Source organism: Prionailurus bengalensis, chromosome C2, assembly GCF_016509475.1.
Source record: "Prionailurus bengalensis isolate Pbe53 chromosome C2, Fcat_Pben_1.1_paternal_pri, whole genome shotgun sequence".
NCBI lineage: Eukaryota > Metazoa > Chordata > Mammalia > Carnivora > Felidae > Prionailurus > Prionailurus bengalensis.
The window spans coordinates 95,887,894-95,904,520 of NC_057350.1; the positions used below are offsets into that span (position 1 = coordinate 95,887,894).

Sequence of the window (16,627 nt, forward strand, 5' to 3'; positions counted from 1 at the left end):
ACAAGGTGAGGCTCTGCCTTCTTGCTACAGCTGTCAAATTCAGCAAGTATTTCTTTTCAGTCCATTAGCACCACTTTTCACATTTTTGTGACTTTTGTTGGTGACTTGGCTGTTTACGATGGCTCTGAAGCATAGTACTGAAACACCGTCTAGTGCTTCTAAGCACAAGAAGGCTGTGATGTACCTTATGGAGAAAATACATGTGCTAGATAAGCTCCACTCAGGCATAATAATTATAGTGCTGTTGGCTGTGAGTTAAATGTTAATGAACCAATGCGTATTAAGTAAGGTGAAACTGAAACACACATAAAACAAGATTATTTATTGGTCAGTTCACAAAAATGTTGTGACCAGAGACTCACAGGAACCTAACTCTGCACTTCCCCTAGGAACAATGGTTCAGTATTTGCTGATTCAGTGTTCCAGCAACTTCACTAGAATTGACTGTATTTGTTGAATGAATGAAGCTGGATCATTTGATTCCAAATCCAAATCTTATGCAAATGCAGCAGTAGTTAAAGTAGTGATTATGGAGCCAAGCTGCCTAGACTTCAATCTTGGCTCTCTGATTTCCTAGCTGTGTGAGTTTGGCCAAAATACTTTTCTCTGCTTTTTTCTCACAATTAAAAATGTAGATAAAACAGTAGTTGCTAATGGTTTCCAGGGGCTGGGTGTAGGGGGAGGGGACTGACCACAAAAAGGAGGGAACTTTTGGAATCAGGGAAATATTCTTTATTTTGATTGAAGTCATAGTTATAGAACTACTTATGTTTTTAAAAACTCACAAAACTGAAAAGGGTAAGTTTTAATTTGTAGAAATTATAACGTAGTAAACTTAACGTTAAGGGGCACCTGAGTGACTCAGTCAGTTAAACGTCCAACTTCAGCTCAAGTCATGAGCTCAGGTTCCCGGGTTCTAGCCCTGCATTGGGTTCTGTGCTGACAGCTCAGAGCCTGGAGCCTGGCGCCTGCTTCAGATTCTGTGACTCCCTCTGTCTCTCCCCTGCTCATGCTCTCTCTCTCTCTCTCTCTCTCTCTCTCTCTCTCTCTCAAAAATAAATAAAGATGAAAAAAATTTAAAAAAATAAATTTGAGGTTAAAAAATGGGTAACAGTTAAGATTAAAGGAATAATGCACATAAGACATTTTATGTCTACCTACTTGCATAGATACTCTTTACATATTAGCAATCATTCTAATAACATTAGACAGGGAAAGGTTAGACGGTGTAAGGAAAAGCAGAGTGGACTCATGAACCAGGGTTCTAATTCGACTCTTTCATATATTAGTTAGAAGCTGAATTCCGTTCATGGGAGTCCACTTTTTTATAATAAAGGTTGAATTCAACATGTGTCAAATACCTGTGCAAACCATAGGGCCACATAGTAATGTGAGAACGTGACTGGCTACTCAAAAGACAGCAATACAAAATTACAGGACCAGTTCCTGGGGAGTATAGGTCACCTCCCCAAGGTAGAATGCAGTGCGTTGTGAAATGGAACACAAGGGGGCGCATCTCTTTTAAGAACCTTGGTCCTTAATCCTAGTCAAGTCTCTATTGGCTCCTGGTCTATTTTGAAGACAACCCAACAGCTCTACTGAGGTTTGAACATACCTCAAACTCAAATACCAATGCCAAGAGGAAAGAAGAGCCGAGTTTCTCAGAACTGGACTGGTCTGAGTTTCTGGATGGGACCATGACGAAGGAAGGAGGTAGGCATTCACCATTCACCTTCACAACTCTGTAACAGCCTAGTGTGAAGAATGAGCTGGGTCATTTCACTGCTGTTATCTGGGTCGCAGATGTCTCAGGAGTTCCCACCCCAGAAGGCACTGCTGACCCTGCCCAGGCACCCAGTGGCAGTCACTGCCAGAACCTCATCACGGATGGCCAGGGTCCCCTGTGAGCCGACAGGCTAGAGCCGGTAATAAAATACTGCACTTGGGCTCTTCCTTGAGGAGCCAAATGTGGTTTCGACCATCAACCTGAGCCAGAAGTTCGACCCCAAATCTCCTCCCACAACCACGCAGGGCACCCGTTGAATCCGTGTCCCTCACAGGGCCTGACAACTGTCACGTGACAACCACCACGCACCCGATGGCAGGGGCCACAGAACGCGTGGTTTGGCTCCTGTTAACTTCAACTTGGACCCGAGTGCAACCAACATAAAAGTTTGAGGTAGCAAGTTTCCTTGCCTTTCAGTTCACCCTCAGCAATCGGACTCCAAAAAGTGCTCCTCACGCCGGAAGTGCACTAATCCGCAGCACGTGGGGTTGCCAGGGCGCTCTTCACGTGACTGGGCGGGACCTCGTGAACATTGTAGCCAATGGTAGCCCGAGAGGGCGGTGCCTGTGACGCGCCGGGACCTATCCCGGAAGTGGGGCTGTGGTGGGGGCGGGAAAGGGCGGGGAGGCCGGGGTGTGGAAAGTGTGGCGGCCCCGCCCCGTCTCTTGGAACTGCCGGGGCCGCCACCGCTGCCGCCGCCGCAGCTGTAGGGGACCGGCGCCGGTGCGCAGGCAAAAGGAGCTCTTTCCCTGCTGAAAGGTGAAGACATGGGGAAAAGCTGGTAGGGCCGGGACCGGAGCGAGGCAGGGCCGGAGAAGGCGACCGGAGCCGAGTCCAAAACTAGGGAAGGAGGAAGGATGGATGGGGGAACGGAGGAGAGCGCGGGACCCGCCAGGGCTCAGGCCCTTGCGGGGCCGGGCCGGGCCGAGCCAAGGATGCCGGCAGGACAAGGGGGCGCCTGAGAGGCCGGGGCGACGGCGCCGCAGGCTGGAGGGCGGGGTGCACGCCTGCTGCCTGGGGGCCAGGTGCTGTTGACCAGGTCCTGTTATCCCCATCCTTGTCGGGGATGTGCGGCCTGGGCTGGGTCCCCCGCAGTGAGCATAAGGGCGGCGGCGGAGGGCCGGGTGGCGCGGCGCGGCGCTGTGCGGGAAGGTCGCCGGTTTCTCCTGCGGTGGGACGACGGGGGCCAAGATTTGCTGCTCCCCGCGCCGGTGAGTGCCCAGGGCGGGTATCCCCCACCCGCTAGGAGCTCATCTGCGACCTCCCTCCCTACCTCCCCACCAATGGATGGAAAAGTTTGTAGAGGCCGGAGTTAGAAGTGCCCCCTATTCTTTTGTGGGTGTTCTATAAATGAAAAAATAATAGATCCATGATGTTTGGTACGTAACCTGTCCGAAATGTGATGTTTCCCTGCCTGCGTTCCCGTTGTTAAAAAGCAAACACAAACTTTTTGTGTAGTTCCCTGGGAAAAGCTAGCATCTCCCCAGCCCACCATGGCGGATGAAATTGATTTCACTACTGGAGATGCTGGGGCTTCCAGCACTTACCCAATGCAGTGCTCGGCCCTGCGCAAAAACGGCTTCGTGGTTCTCAAAGGACGACCATGCAAAATAGTGGAGATGTCAACTTCCAAAACTGGAAAGCACGGTCATGCCAAGGTAAGTGCCCTTCCAGGTCTCTCTTTGCGTTGGGGTTTTAATCATTTGAATTACAGTGCGGAACATGAGATTTCCATATTTATAACTTTGTAATAATCACAATTTTTTCTCCCCACAGTTACCGGGTGACCAGCTATTGCTTTGCATACTGAAATATAGCATTTCCTTTTGGGGCCCTTATAATGTTTCATTTAACTGGGAAATGAAACTTTCCTGAAATCCTAGTGACTTAGAATAATCTATTCAGATGAGAAAACGTGTTCTAACATAACTTCATTTTTCTTATGCATCTTATAATTGAATTACTGGACTATATATGATATTGGGTCTGGATATGTCATGATACTGTTTAGTTTGGTTCACTGCTTCTCAAGTCAATGACCACTACTTTTTTTTTTTTTTTTAAGAAAATAAAATAAGATGACCTTGGAAGGAGAAAGAATCTGTCATAATCAGCTTTGGTATTGTGCTCTTGTGTATGTAATGAGTGATATACTTGGCAAAGATTAAACAGGTTTCCTGTTCTCCCTTTTCTGCTAGGTTCACCTTGTTGGAATTGATATTTTCACGGGCAAAAAATATGAAGATATTTGTCCCTCCACTCACAACATGGATGTTCCAAATATTAAGAGAAATGATTATCAAGTGAGTACCAATTTCCTGTAAAATGCTGGTTGTTTCTTAAAGTTGCAAATACATTCTACTGTTAACTGTAATTTAACAAAACCTGGGAGTAGTTTTGTAGGTTTTTCTAACCAAATATTAGGCACCACTTATCCTAAAAATAGTGATATTTAACACTTGTACCTTATCTATAATTATTGCTAATTTGCTATTTTTTTAACATTTTGAATTTTTAAAAAGTTGAACATGTCTTATTGTTCCTCAGATCAAGTGACTGCATTTTGTGACTGAATAAGTCCAATGTTTGGTAAAACTGCTCTTTGTTGTAAACTATTTCAAATGTAGGTAACTCCCTCCCTGGTATTTTATTTCTTTTCACTTCTCAAACCTAAGACTTTATGAAGTCTTTGGGATTCATGTTCCACCAACCAAGTTTGTGTATTAATGAATGTGAGTTAGAATTTGGTATTCTTAAATAGGGAAGTCAGCCGAAAGCCATTAATATAAAAGATCAAGTACCTGGCCACTGCATATAGTAAAGAAAATACAAAACTATGTAATTGTTTTATTTACATTCAGTGACCATGCTGTGACCTTTTGTTAAATTATAGGTATAAACTTCCAAGTTTTAGTTCCAATTATATATTTGGATAGGTCATGTGTAATGATAACATTTTGTTGGTTTGGGAGAATTGATGGTAACCAAACCATTGACCTCATAGGATGTGGGAGCTCAGATTAATCATAACTAAAGTCTCTCTTGTAACTCTTCAATCTCAGTGACAAGCATACCATATACAGAACTCTTTTCTGTTATATTTTACACAGTGAAAAATACAAGTGTGATACCTAGATTTTTTAAATTCATTTTAAACTGACTTCTTGCTATATCTTACATTGTATTATGTAATTTTTAGAGCATGTTACCTTCAGCTGCAATTCCCATATGACTTCCTTTTACTCTTTATTCACACATAATGTAAACGTATTTTTACATAGTTTTAATCTAGTAAGTTTTATATTTTCATTTTCCCATTTATAAATATTTTCTAGGTTTCCTTGGAGTCTTTGTAGACATTTGAATTGTCTTATTATAATAATAGCGTATGGGCTTTTTTTTTTTTTTAATCAGGCAAATTTGGGTTTGGATCTAGTTCTGCCACTTTCTAGCTGGACAACCTTGGACAAATTATACAATCTCTCTGAGACTCAGTCTTCCCATCTACAAAGGAAGGATAATGTGAGGATTAAATGAGAAAATGTATACCGTAATTACCTCATAAGTAGATATGTACCAAAAAGTAGTCCTTTTCTGCTCCCCCTTTTCCTGTATAAAAATTCCATTTAATCATTCCATTATGCTTGGAGCACCTAATTTAGACATGGCTTATAGTGGGTGCTCAATAAACATTTGTTAAATGCATATGTGATTATTCATTGAAGTAAGGATAGTGCAGCTAAGGCTAAGCATAGACTTTTCTTTTGCCAAAAATGGATTTCTGTTTTTTTATCCTTAACATGTGAATGCTTTGAATATTCAATATTCATTATATACATTAATACGCATTCAACATAGAATGCTTTTGCCTTTGAGTGTTTCAGAAAGACAGTATCAGTAATTCATATAATTACTACCATGATCAAATTAGTCAATCATTGGGGCACCTGGGTGATTGACTAATTGTAAAAAAATATTGTGCTCTAGGCAAAGGCTCACTTACTTCGTTCCCTTTACCTTAGTCTAGGCCATGCTGTATCCCCAAATAAAACCCAAACCAAATTTTTCCTTTAAGTCTTTTCAGTCGGTTAAGCATCTGACTCTTGATTTCGGCTCAGGTCATGATCTCACCGTCGGGGCTCTGTGCTAATGGCTGGGAGCCTGCTTCGGATTCTCTCCCTCTCTCTCTCTGCCGCTCCCCCATGCACACACAATCTCTCCGTCTCTATCTCTCTCCCCCTCTCTCTCAAAAATAAATAAATATTTAAAAAAATTAGTCAATCATTGATTGGAGCTCCAGATTTAACATAAAGGAAAATTTAGTTTGGGTTTTATTTGGGGACACAGCAGGACCCAGACCAGGGTAAGGGGAATGAGGTAAGTGATGCCCTTGCCTAGAGCACAAATTTTTTTTTTTTTAAGTTTATTTATTTTGAGAAAGAGAGAGAGAGAGAATCCCAAGCAGGCTCTGTGATATCAGCACAGAGCCTGACTCAGGGTTTCATCCCATGAACAGTGAGATCATGACCTGAGCCGAAATCAGAAGTGGGACATTTAACCGACTAAGCCACCTAAAAGGAAAAATCAGTAGTTCAAATTTTGTCTTTATTTAAAATTTTGATACTTTGTTCATCATGGAATTTTTGTATTAATTTTAGTTTTAAAATATGTGATCACTGATGAGTTTTTTTGGTGCCACCTTAAATTTTGCACTCAGAACAAGTGCTTCACTTTCCTCATCCTAGTGTCAGCCTTTGGTATGTAGTCTGTACTGGATCATGGATAAGAGAATGACTCATGCCAGATAGGCTGGGTCCGAATCCTTACTTTAACACTTACTAATCACGTGACCTTGGTTGGCAAGTTATTTAACCTCTTGCCTTTTTTCATTATTTATAAAGTGAAGATAAGAATAGTAAACCTCACGGGAGGTTTAGTTAGTTAATACTTAGAACAGTGCCTTGCATCGTAAGTACTCAGTGATCATACCCCTTTGTTATCAAGTCACCATGTAATACTTATTTCTGTTCATTTAAAAAATTTAGCTCTGTGGGCCTTTTCAGTTATATTTATTGTGCTGTGGTGGTCTTCATGCACGTATCCATGCCAAATATGTACAAGGTATGAACCTGGAGTTGGGAGGAAATAGTTTCTATCAAAGACAATATTGGAACAATTGATAAATTTGTATATGGACTACATATTAAATAATATTTTAGCAATATTACATTTCCTAATTAAAAAAAATAAGTTGGTTATATAAGAATTTGTCTTTTTTGGGAAAGAAAAAAAATTTGTCTTTCTTGCTAAAGAATCATGATTTTTGAAACATACTCAAATGGTTTAGTAAAAAGAAGAAAAGAACAAGAATGTATATTCTATGTATTTTATGTATTCATATATACATAAATGCACATGCGGTTAAATGTTAATGGGTGAATCAAGGGGAAAAATATGGGATTTTGATGTATTATTTTTGTAACTTTACTGTATATCTGAAATTTTAAAAATAATTTGTGTAAGAAGATCAAATAATTTTCATTATTTAATTTTATTTTTCTACAGTTTTATTTTTCAAAATTTTAATTTTATTTCATATAGCAATTTATTTTAATAAGATGTTTAATTTTTTAAAATGTTGTTTTACTAGATATTTTATAATGTCTATACATATTTTATTTGAAATGCTTTATATTTCATCCCGCAGTTTAACTGATGAATTCTTAACTCTTTAAAAATAAAATACCACCATTATATAAATAAATATCAAAGTATCAGTAGTATTATTTGACTTTTATGTTTCAGTCACTAATGGCAGTGGGAACCTTTAATTCTCGAAATAGACAAGTTCTACTTCAGGGAATTGCTAAAAGAGCCAAAATCAAAAAGATTCTGCCTTGTAAGCCTGTGGCTATTTAGAATTATATAATAAATGATGTTGGAAAAACTGGACAGCCACATGCAAAAGAATAAAACTAGATTATCTTACACCATATACAAAAATTAACTCAAAATTGGTTAAAGACTTGAATATAATTCCTGAAACCACAAAACTAGAAGAAAACATTTGTGGTAAGCTTCTTGACATTGGTCTTGGCATTACATTTTTGGTTCTGACACCAAAAGCAAAGGCAGCAAAAGCAAAAATAAGTGAGTGGGACTACATCAAACTAAAATGCTTCTGTACAGCAAAGGAAACCATCAACAAGATGAAAAGGCAACCTACTGAATGGGAGAAAATATTTGCAAATCATATATCTGATAAGGGGTTAATGTCCAAAATATATAAAGAACTCAATAGCAAAAAAACACAAAAAAACAAAAAACCAAAAAACAACAACAAAAAAAAAAACCCCAAGCAATTTGATTAAAAAATGGGCAGAGGATCAAAACAAACTTTTCCAAAGAAGATACACAGATGGCCAACAGGTACCTGAGAAGATATTCGACATCACTAATTAACAGGGAAATTCAAATCAAAACCACAATGAGATATCATTTCATACATGTTAGAATGGTTATTATCAAAAAGACAAAAAGTGACAATTAATGGAAAAGATCTGGAGAAAAAGGAACTTCTTGGACTGTTGGTGGGAATTTAAATTGGTATAGTCACTACATAAAACAGTATGGAGGTTCCTCAAAAAATAAAAGTAGAACTATCATAATGATCCAGCTATACCACTTTCGGGTATGAAAACACTAATTTCAAAAGCTATATGCACCCAGATGTTCATTGCAGCATTGTTTACAGTAGCCAAGATATGGAAACTGCCTAAATGTCCATTAATGGATAAAGGAATAAAGAAGATGTGGTATACATATACAACTGATTACTACTTTGTCATGAAAAAAAGGAAATGTTGACATTTGCAACAACCTGGATGGAACTTGAAGATATTATGCTAAGAGAAATAAGTCAGAGAGAGAAAAAGAAATACTGTATGATTTCACTTCTATGTGGAATGTAAAAAACAAATGAACAAAAACAAAACAAAACTTATAGAGCAGATTGGTGGTTGGTTTTTAGAGATGAAGGGGATTGGAGAATGAGTGAAATGGGTAAAGGAGGTCAATTGTATGGTGATGGATGGTAACTAGACTTATTTTGGTGATCACTTTGTAGTGTATACAAAGATTGGTACAATTAAAAAAACTACACTTCTGCCTCAACCTCCTTGTTTCCCACTCCTCTCCCAACTACCTCACAAATGTTTGAGTGATGTAAAGATGAATTAAAAGGATTTGTAGTTGCTTAGAGGATGCTTTTTGTTTTTGAGGTTTTAGACGTGTGCAAAAGCTGAAATCTGATGAGATATCTGTGGGAAGCCATAGCCAGATTTGGTAGTGCCATAGAGAGGAGCTTTGAAATCTACCTCTATGGTAGGTTTGTGTTACAAACAGTAACACAAAGCAGTAAAGGGGAGTAAGGACCAAATCTTCAACTCCTTTTGTGTTTGTCAATGTTAGCATCTGGTATTCCGAACAATTGCCTTTTATAAAATCTGTTAGAAGTCTAGGCACCTGTTGCTGGATGGCAGGATAGTTCTATTTTTGTTTTTTTGAGGAGACTCCATACTGTTCTCCAGAGTGGAAGTGGCTGTACCAGTTTGCATTCCCCCCAGTAGTCACTTATATGTGGAATTTCAGAAACAAAACAGATATGGGAAGGCAGTGGGGGGGAGAGAAGAGACTGAGGACTGATGGAAGGGGGTGGGAGATGGGCTGGATGGGTGAAGGGCATCAAGGAGGGCACTTGTGATGAGCACTGTGTGTTGTATTTAAGTGATAAATCACTGAATTCTACTGAAACCAGTACTACACTATACATTAACTAAAATTTAAATAAACTTAAAGAAATCTAGACATACTGTATATGCTTTTAGAATAAATAAGTACAGCCTGGCTATTTCATCATTCCTGTAATAAAAAAAAATCAGCAATATCAAAACTGTGTCTCTTTGTAGGTTAGACTGGGTTTGTTTCATTAATGTCATCAACAAGCAAATGTTTGTCTTTAAAAAAAATCTAATGTTAATAGGTAAACTGGACACCAGAAGTTTTCTACAGAATTTTGTTCATAATCAAATTATAAAACACATTGTAATCATGGAAAACAGTTAAATCAGTTACAATCTATTTATGCAGCTGTGAAGTAGTTAAAGAGACGGAGGTAGGCCTATAGTTTCCAATTTGGAAAGATTTCTAAGACATACTGTTAAGTGAAAACAACTTGCTGAAAAATACCTGTAATATCCCATTTATGTTTTTTTGACACAAAAAGTGACATTGATTCAAAGAAAAGAAAAAAACCTGACAAGATGTCTATCCCATGGCTCCCTTCCCTCCCCACTCCTGCTCCTCTTCAGCTCCCAGGGCCTGAATCCTGGATAGGGCTAGGTAACAGGACAGTCCTTCAGATGAGGTCAGCGACATTGACGAGCATCTCCTCAATTGAGGATCTGTGGAAGGTCTCAATATCTCAAAGAGTCCTCCTGTCTTCTTCTGTCACCATGTTAAGGGCCACACCCTTATGGCCAAATCGTCCACCAGGACCAACTCTATGGATAGTTTCCCCTGTTGGTGGGAAGGTCATAGTTGATGACTAAAGAAACCTGATGTGTATCAATGCCTCTGATCTAGGTCAAGGGCTTAAGAAGACGCAACCTATCCAGAAAGGGTTGAAGTATACGTGTAGGCAGCCAAAGGAAGGCAAAGGAAACAAACATCCCCTTCCCTCCAACAACCTAAGACATGTCAGATTTTTTTCCAAGTTACTAATTTCCTGAAGAGGGACATGAGCAGACCCCATGTAGACGGAATCACCTTGGATTCTCATTTATTTTTTCTAAAGCAACTATATTTGTATTGTGCACATACACATAAATGCTTCAGGGCATATTAGAGAGAGAGAGAGAGAGTTGGGGGGACATGGTGTGCAGGAAGGAGTGAACTTATACTTTTAGTCTATACATCTTTTATGGTTTTGTATGTTTAGCATTATTTAAGCTCAGAATATATTAACGTATTACTGTGTACTTGTACAAATTAATGTGGATTGCAACTTAACTATGTAAATATTACAAAGTGATATAATCTAATCACTGCAAATGATATAATTTCTTTTAATAGCTGATATGTATTCAGGATGGTTACTTATCCCTGCTGACAGAAACCGGTGAAGTTCGTGAGGATCTTAAGCTGCCAGAAGGTGAACTAGGTAAAGAAATAGAAGGAAAATACAATGCAGGTGAAGATGTACAGGTAAAGACCTAAGGGGAGATTGCTTTTTATAAGAACTGTGGCATAAACTAGTTAGCAAAAAATGGCAAATATGAAATGTAGTTTTTAAATACTGCTCTATGAGACGGTTTTCCCATGATACCCCGAGAGGTCCATTACCAAAGAAAGTATCAAAGTTCACTTTTTGCTAAGCAGACATTGCCAACCCCAAATTTGTTTTGAAGACCAGCACCTGAGCTATGAAAGATAAGAAAAGATGGTATGGGAATACTAAAGCGTGAAGGTGATTTACTCTTTGTCTTTGCTATGACTCTCAGAAGTATGACATCTGATAAGTATTGAGACATTCATAGCTCTTATTCTTCCTGTTTCCTGGAAGTCACCTTAAAAACCACAGTTTGAGAAATTTTACTTTGGAAAACTATAAAGAAAGTAGATTATCTGGTCTTGGAATACCTCTTTCCAAAGTCAGCATGTATAAAATATCCACAAATACCCAGTATATAATAACATATCTTATGTATGTATTGCCTTCTGAATAACTTTTTGCCTGCATTTTTCCCTTCTAGGTGTCTGTTATGTGTGCAATGAGTGAAGAATATGCTGTAGCCATAAAGCCCTGCAAATAAATGGGAACATCAGGCATGAGCAAAATGTTAGGTCTGGATCAACCACAGATCTAAAGTTTGGGTCTAAGTTGTCACCAAAGCTATGGCCTTCATAAGCCACCTCATTTTTTTAAATTGTTTTGAAATTGTACTCAGTTTTGTAGGCAATTGGTAATTTAAAATCATCAAGTTTGTAATTCTTTTTTTTTTTTTTTTAATTTTGTAGGTGTCTTTCCTATAACTTTCCTGTGGTTTTCAGTGAGTACAAGAAATAGATAAGATGGCTTCAGCAGATATGATTTGTCTGAGCAAATCATTCCTGAATTTTAGTTGATAGATAAACCAGGGCTTAAAATCAGACAATGTAGCATCTAGTGGTATCAAAGTACCACATTTAAGTTGAATTGTTCTGCATTAATTTCAGACCTAATATAGAATGAGTTGATTATGGATTGGAATTGTCCCAGTTTCAGCCTGTGTGTGGCAAGCACAAATCCTTAACCAAAAATCATGTTATCAAAAAGTGTCAGTTTTCTTAGTAGGCATGTGCAGCCACCTGTATTACCTCAGTCATACTTTCCTTTGCCAAATTGTTGCAAGACTAAACATAACCTTATATGTAGTGATTTTGCTACCTGCTCATAGTTGACAGACATTGAACTATAGATTGACTGTTATTAGCAAGTCAGATTACAAAGGAGGAGTCTACAGGGGACAGTGGCAAAGGGGATTGGTTAGAGCTATAGGTTTTTACTTGAGGCCTGTGTAACTGGCATAAAAATAGAAAGTTTCTTTCTAGTTATGTTTTTGCTTTTTGTTCTCTCTCTGTATTTAAAGGAGTGACCTGCTTTATAGGATGCTATGCAGTGCTCTTTATCAATATGTTGAATAAATTGTTGGTATTTATAGTAGTCCCTCCTTTCCAACCATTTTTAAGTACATTTTTTGGCATTAAAATATTTAGTTGTCCAGCAAAACTGGATATTCTTTAAATTGATTTGGAATATTTGTTAAATTTATGTGCACTTTTTCTAAAGTGAATTGAAAGTGCATCATGGAGCAAGAGTTACTTTCTGTGATGATTATTTTTCTTACTTTGAGAAGTACATATATTTTTTTCTGATTGTTATGTACTTAATTCGGTTACCAGTGTGAAACATAACTAGGAAAGAATTCTAAAAACTGAATAATTTTAAAAAGTGTTTTAGGTGACTCAGCTACATTTCTCTTCGTATATCTTATTTCCGGGATTCTAGACACTGTCACAGGGTTTGCAAGGACCTTTGACTTAAAAACAATCATTATATTGAAATTAAACTTAGAACAAAATCACTACTTCAGTAATCATTCTCTAAGACTGATTATGAGACCATTCTCATCATGCCTTGACCTCTGAAAGACCTTTGTTCCTATCATCTGGAGGAAAACATATATGATGCTGTAACCGATCTAATCAGTAACTAAAAATAGTATTAGGCACTTGATCTTAGCCAAAAGGCCGAGAAGCGATACTGAAAATAGTATTAGGAACAGAAGATCCCAAAGGTTTAGTTACTTAATTTGTGCACATTTTTAAATCTTGTATAGGCCTCAGCAAACCCATTTGGAGAGGAAAACAGGATACTTAAGAGAAATGCAAGGAGAATTCTAAAGCACAAGAAATATAGAGGTTATAGTTAACCATTTTAGCGTAACATCTTAGCTTTTGCCCATCTGAAGCACAATTAGAAATTAGGCTAAATTCTTTCCAGTATTCCATCTAAGTATCTACTTCATACTGCTCTAGTGTTTTAGTAGTCTGTTCTGTGTGTTTTACTTGTTACTGGTTGGCATTGTTAGCCACAGGAATTCCAGGAAGTTCTCAATCTGTGCTGCTTGCTGTTCACTCACATGACCCCAGTTAACCATACTAGTGTTCTGGTTTACTGTTAATTCTGGATTAGCATGCCCTTGTTGTTCCTAACTTGTCAAACTTCACATAAATACATTTCAGTTGTGAGGTAAGCATATGTGAATTATAATGCATCTCTATCTTCATACCTTGGATGGCAAAAGCTATTTATGCATAAATATTTTAAGTACCATAATGAAATGTAAATACTCTTCTGATATATAAGTATAAGTATAGATTTTAAAGATATGGGACTGTTTATTTTCACATAAGTCAGTACATGTTTCTCTAGAACAAAATATTTCATTTAGTAAAGCTTTATAAATTGTATTAAAAGGAAGCAGGTAAACGTATTTTTTAACATAGAACAGCAGTAACTTCATTCTTTTTGACATCAGAAATATTAAAAGTTGATTCCTAGTATTTGTTGTACTTTTTTGTAGCAAATGTTAAATATCACAGGTTACCATGTATAGAGTGTAGACTGTCATGTTGATAGATTATACGATGATACACCATTTTTGTCGGCAGGCATTTCACCAATTTGTATACAATATTAACAAGTGGAATATTTGTTTCTTTCTAGAGCAACATATTTTATTTCTACTGTGAAGACTTTGTTATACCTTATTTGCTACTACAAAGTTGAATACCCTCTGAAATAGATCAAATCATTGCTACTTTGACTTAGCATTTGCGTCATAAACATAATTATGATGTTTCATTCTCCCCTCCAAGGGCTGTCTGTCACTTGAAATTGTTGCTAACCAAGCTCTTGAATCCGTTACCATTTATGGTACAAAATTCTGTACCAATGCTTTATAACAATTACCAAAACTCTCCTGCAGCCGGAGCATGATATCTTTAATAGGAGATGCTATAATTAAATGTTTAGGCTATAAAATTTGAGGACACAATTTTTCATTATAGCACAATGTGGAGTGTGTGCATATGCACACCCAGCTTTGTATGTTTGTTCTTTTTACAAAGTCCTTTCAACTCTTAAAAGTACTGTAGTCTGGTAGTGCCTCAAATGTTGTGACTTTTTTTTTTTTTAATTTACAACTTTTCCAGAATTTGTTTTTGTAACTTTAAAGTTTCTCAATTAGATTATTTCTAGTTGAGCTGTAATTTGAATGCATTGTTCTCAGGGCTGTTTGTGCTAAGAGCTGAAGTTGCATTATTTTAAAGCTGCCTGAAAGTATATTGCCAAATTTTCCCAAATTGTAATACAATGATAACATGCAAATAAAAATCCTTAACATCAAAATACTTAACCTAAGTATTAAAACAAAATGGGAACATTGATAACATCTATACTGAAATCTTGCCATATAGTTTTCATTGTAGAATAGACTTTGGTAGTCTTATCTTAGAACCCAAACCTTAATGATCTATCTGAAAGCAATTCTTTGGCATGGACCCCAAAGATAGTTTTTAGAGCCAGACAAATAGGTAGTGGTTCTCAAACATATCTAGGGACAACAGATCAAAAATTCATAATGCTCTTTGGGTACATGAAAATGTTTACATACTGAATTCTATAATATGAACCACAAACAAATTTGCTATGAGAAAATATGGCTCTTAAGCAGTATAAGAGCAAACTCTGAGCATATTTCCATAAACCGTATGTTATATTGAACTGATCAACAGTTGAAAATTTTCTAACTTTACTTAGGCATAATATTTTATAGTTTTTAAGCCTTTTTTTCTCCTAGCATTCAGACAAGTACTAGACAACAAAGGCTTATGAAAAATTTATTGTGGAAAATCTTAAAATTGAGAAAATTCAATCTATTAACTTTAATCTATTAAATTTTTTTTCTCTGAACTGGATATATGGCATCATTATTTGATTTTAGCGGGAACATTTGGATTTAGCTTATGGAACACAGATGTTCTGTGAGAACATGACTTGAAGTCACTATATAATTTAATGTTTCTCCATTAAGTATACATCTGAACATCAACTTAACTACCAAGTGAGGTCAAGTGCCTGAAAAGTGCTATGTACATCTAATTAGCATGTTTTCCTTGTGTGAAAGAGGCATCTTATAGCAATGCATATCGAGCTTTCTTTCACCTGCTAGAAACATACTTGTTGCCAAACTTTACCAACCACTACTATTCCTCTCGCCTTAGAATTGGATGAAACCTATTTTACAATTGAGAGAGAGGTTATTTTATTTATATGAAGTCCCTAAAACTATTTCTTGGTATTGGTAGACTTAGGTTCATCTTAGTTCATGATGGTATTTTTTAAAAACTCTGGACACCAAACTATATTCAGTGATGACTGTACAGCTTGTCATAAGTCATAATTGTGATCTTTCTTGAAAGGAATTCTTTATTATGGTTAATACCTACTATAAATGAGCACTCTTGTGCTTGTTACAAAATACAATGCACATTACTAGTTCTATGCTAGTATAATGAAAATGGCTAGTTCCATATTATTATGTACTTGTGTTCTCCTCTCCAAAAAGGAAATAGTTGAAATGGCATTGTCTAATCCAGTGGCACTTTATTAGTAATACATTTTTATTTGTCTTAGGTACAGGAGAATTCTTGCTTTTATCTACAGAGACTCATGTTTTAGCTAAAACTTTAAAATTATAAGATATGTAGTATGAGTATTATAATTGTGTATTTTACATCTCAAAAATGGGTAAAATTCAAATGTCTTTGGGTATACTAAATTATTAAAATCCTTTACATTGTAGATGATATACATCAATTATAACTTTTTGTTACATTAAAATATATTTGTCTGGTAACTTCATCAGCTATATTAAATAAACATAAAGTTAACTTAACAGCCTGCCCTATTGTTGTACATATACATTCCTAAAACCATTTTTATGCTAGAAAATAGTATGGGGATGCCTGGGTGGCTCAGGGTGGCTCAGTCGGTTAAGCTTCTGACTTCAGCTCAGGTCATGATCTTATGATTCGTGGGTTCAAGCCCCGCGTCAGGCTCTGTGCCCAGAGCTTGGAGCCTGGAGCCTGCTCCGGATTCTGTGTCTCCCTCTCTCTGCCCCTGCCCTGCTTGTGCTCTGTCTCTTTCTCTCTCAAAAATAAATAAACATTCAAAAA

The 16,627-nt window shown here is 37.2% G+C and overlaps 1 protein-coding gene and 1 non-coding gene across 3 annotated transcripts; one reads left to right on the forward strand and one right to left on the reverse strand.

The window, feature by feature from the left end:
* Positions 1 to 2,397: 2,397 nt before the first annotated feature.
* Positions 2,398 to 16,347, forward strand: EIF5A2 (eukaryotic translation initiation factor 5A2). Of its 2 annotated transcripts, none has more exons than XM_043594920.1 (5): positions 2,398 to 2,545; positions 3,245 to 3,444; positions 3,985 to 4,089; positions 10,919 to 11,050; positions 11,599 to 16,347. In XM_043594920.1, the coding sequence occupies exons 2-5, from the start codon at positions 3,280 to 3,282 to the stop codon at positions 11,656 to 11,658; spliced, it is 462 nt and encodes a 153-aa protein (XP_043450855.1). In that variant the 5' UTR covers positions 2,398 to 2,545; positions 3,245 to 3,279; the 3' UTR covers positions 11,659 to 16,347. The 2 variants fall into 2 exon arrangements, with proteins under 2 accessions (XP_043450855.1, XP_043450856.1); XM_043594921.1 differs by having other exon boundaries at positions 2,411 to 2,545; positions 10,919 to 11,006.
* LOC122492513 lies at positions 10,477 to 10,619 on the reverse strand. Its single transcript, XR_006299687.1, has one exon. It is a non-coding gene; the product is annotated as a small nucleolar RNA SNORA67 (small nucleolar RNA).
* Positions 16,348 to 16,627: the final 280 nt, after the last annotated feature.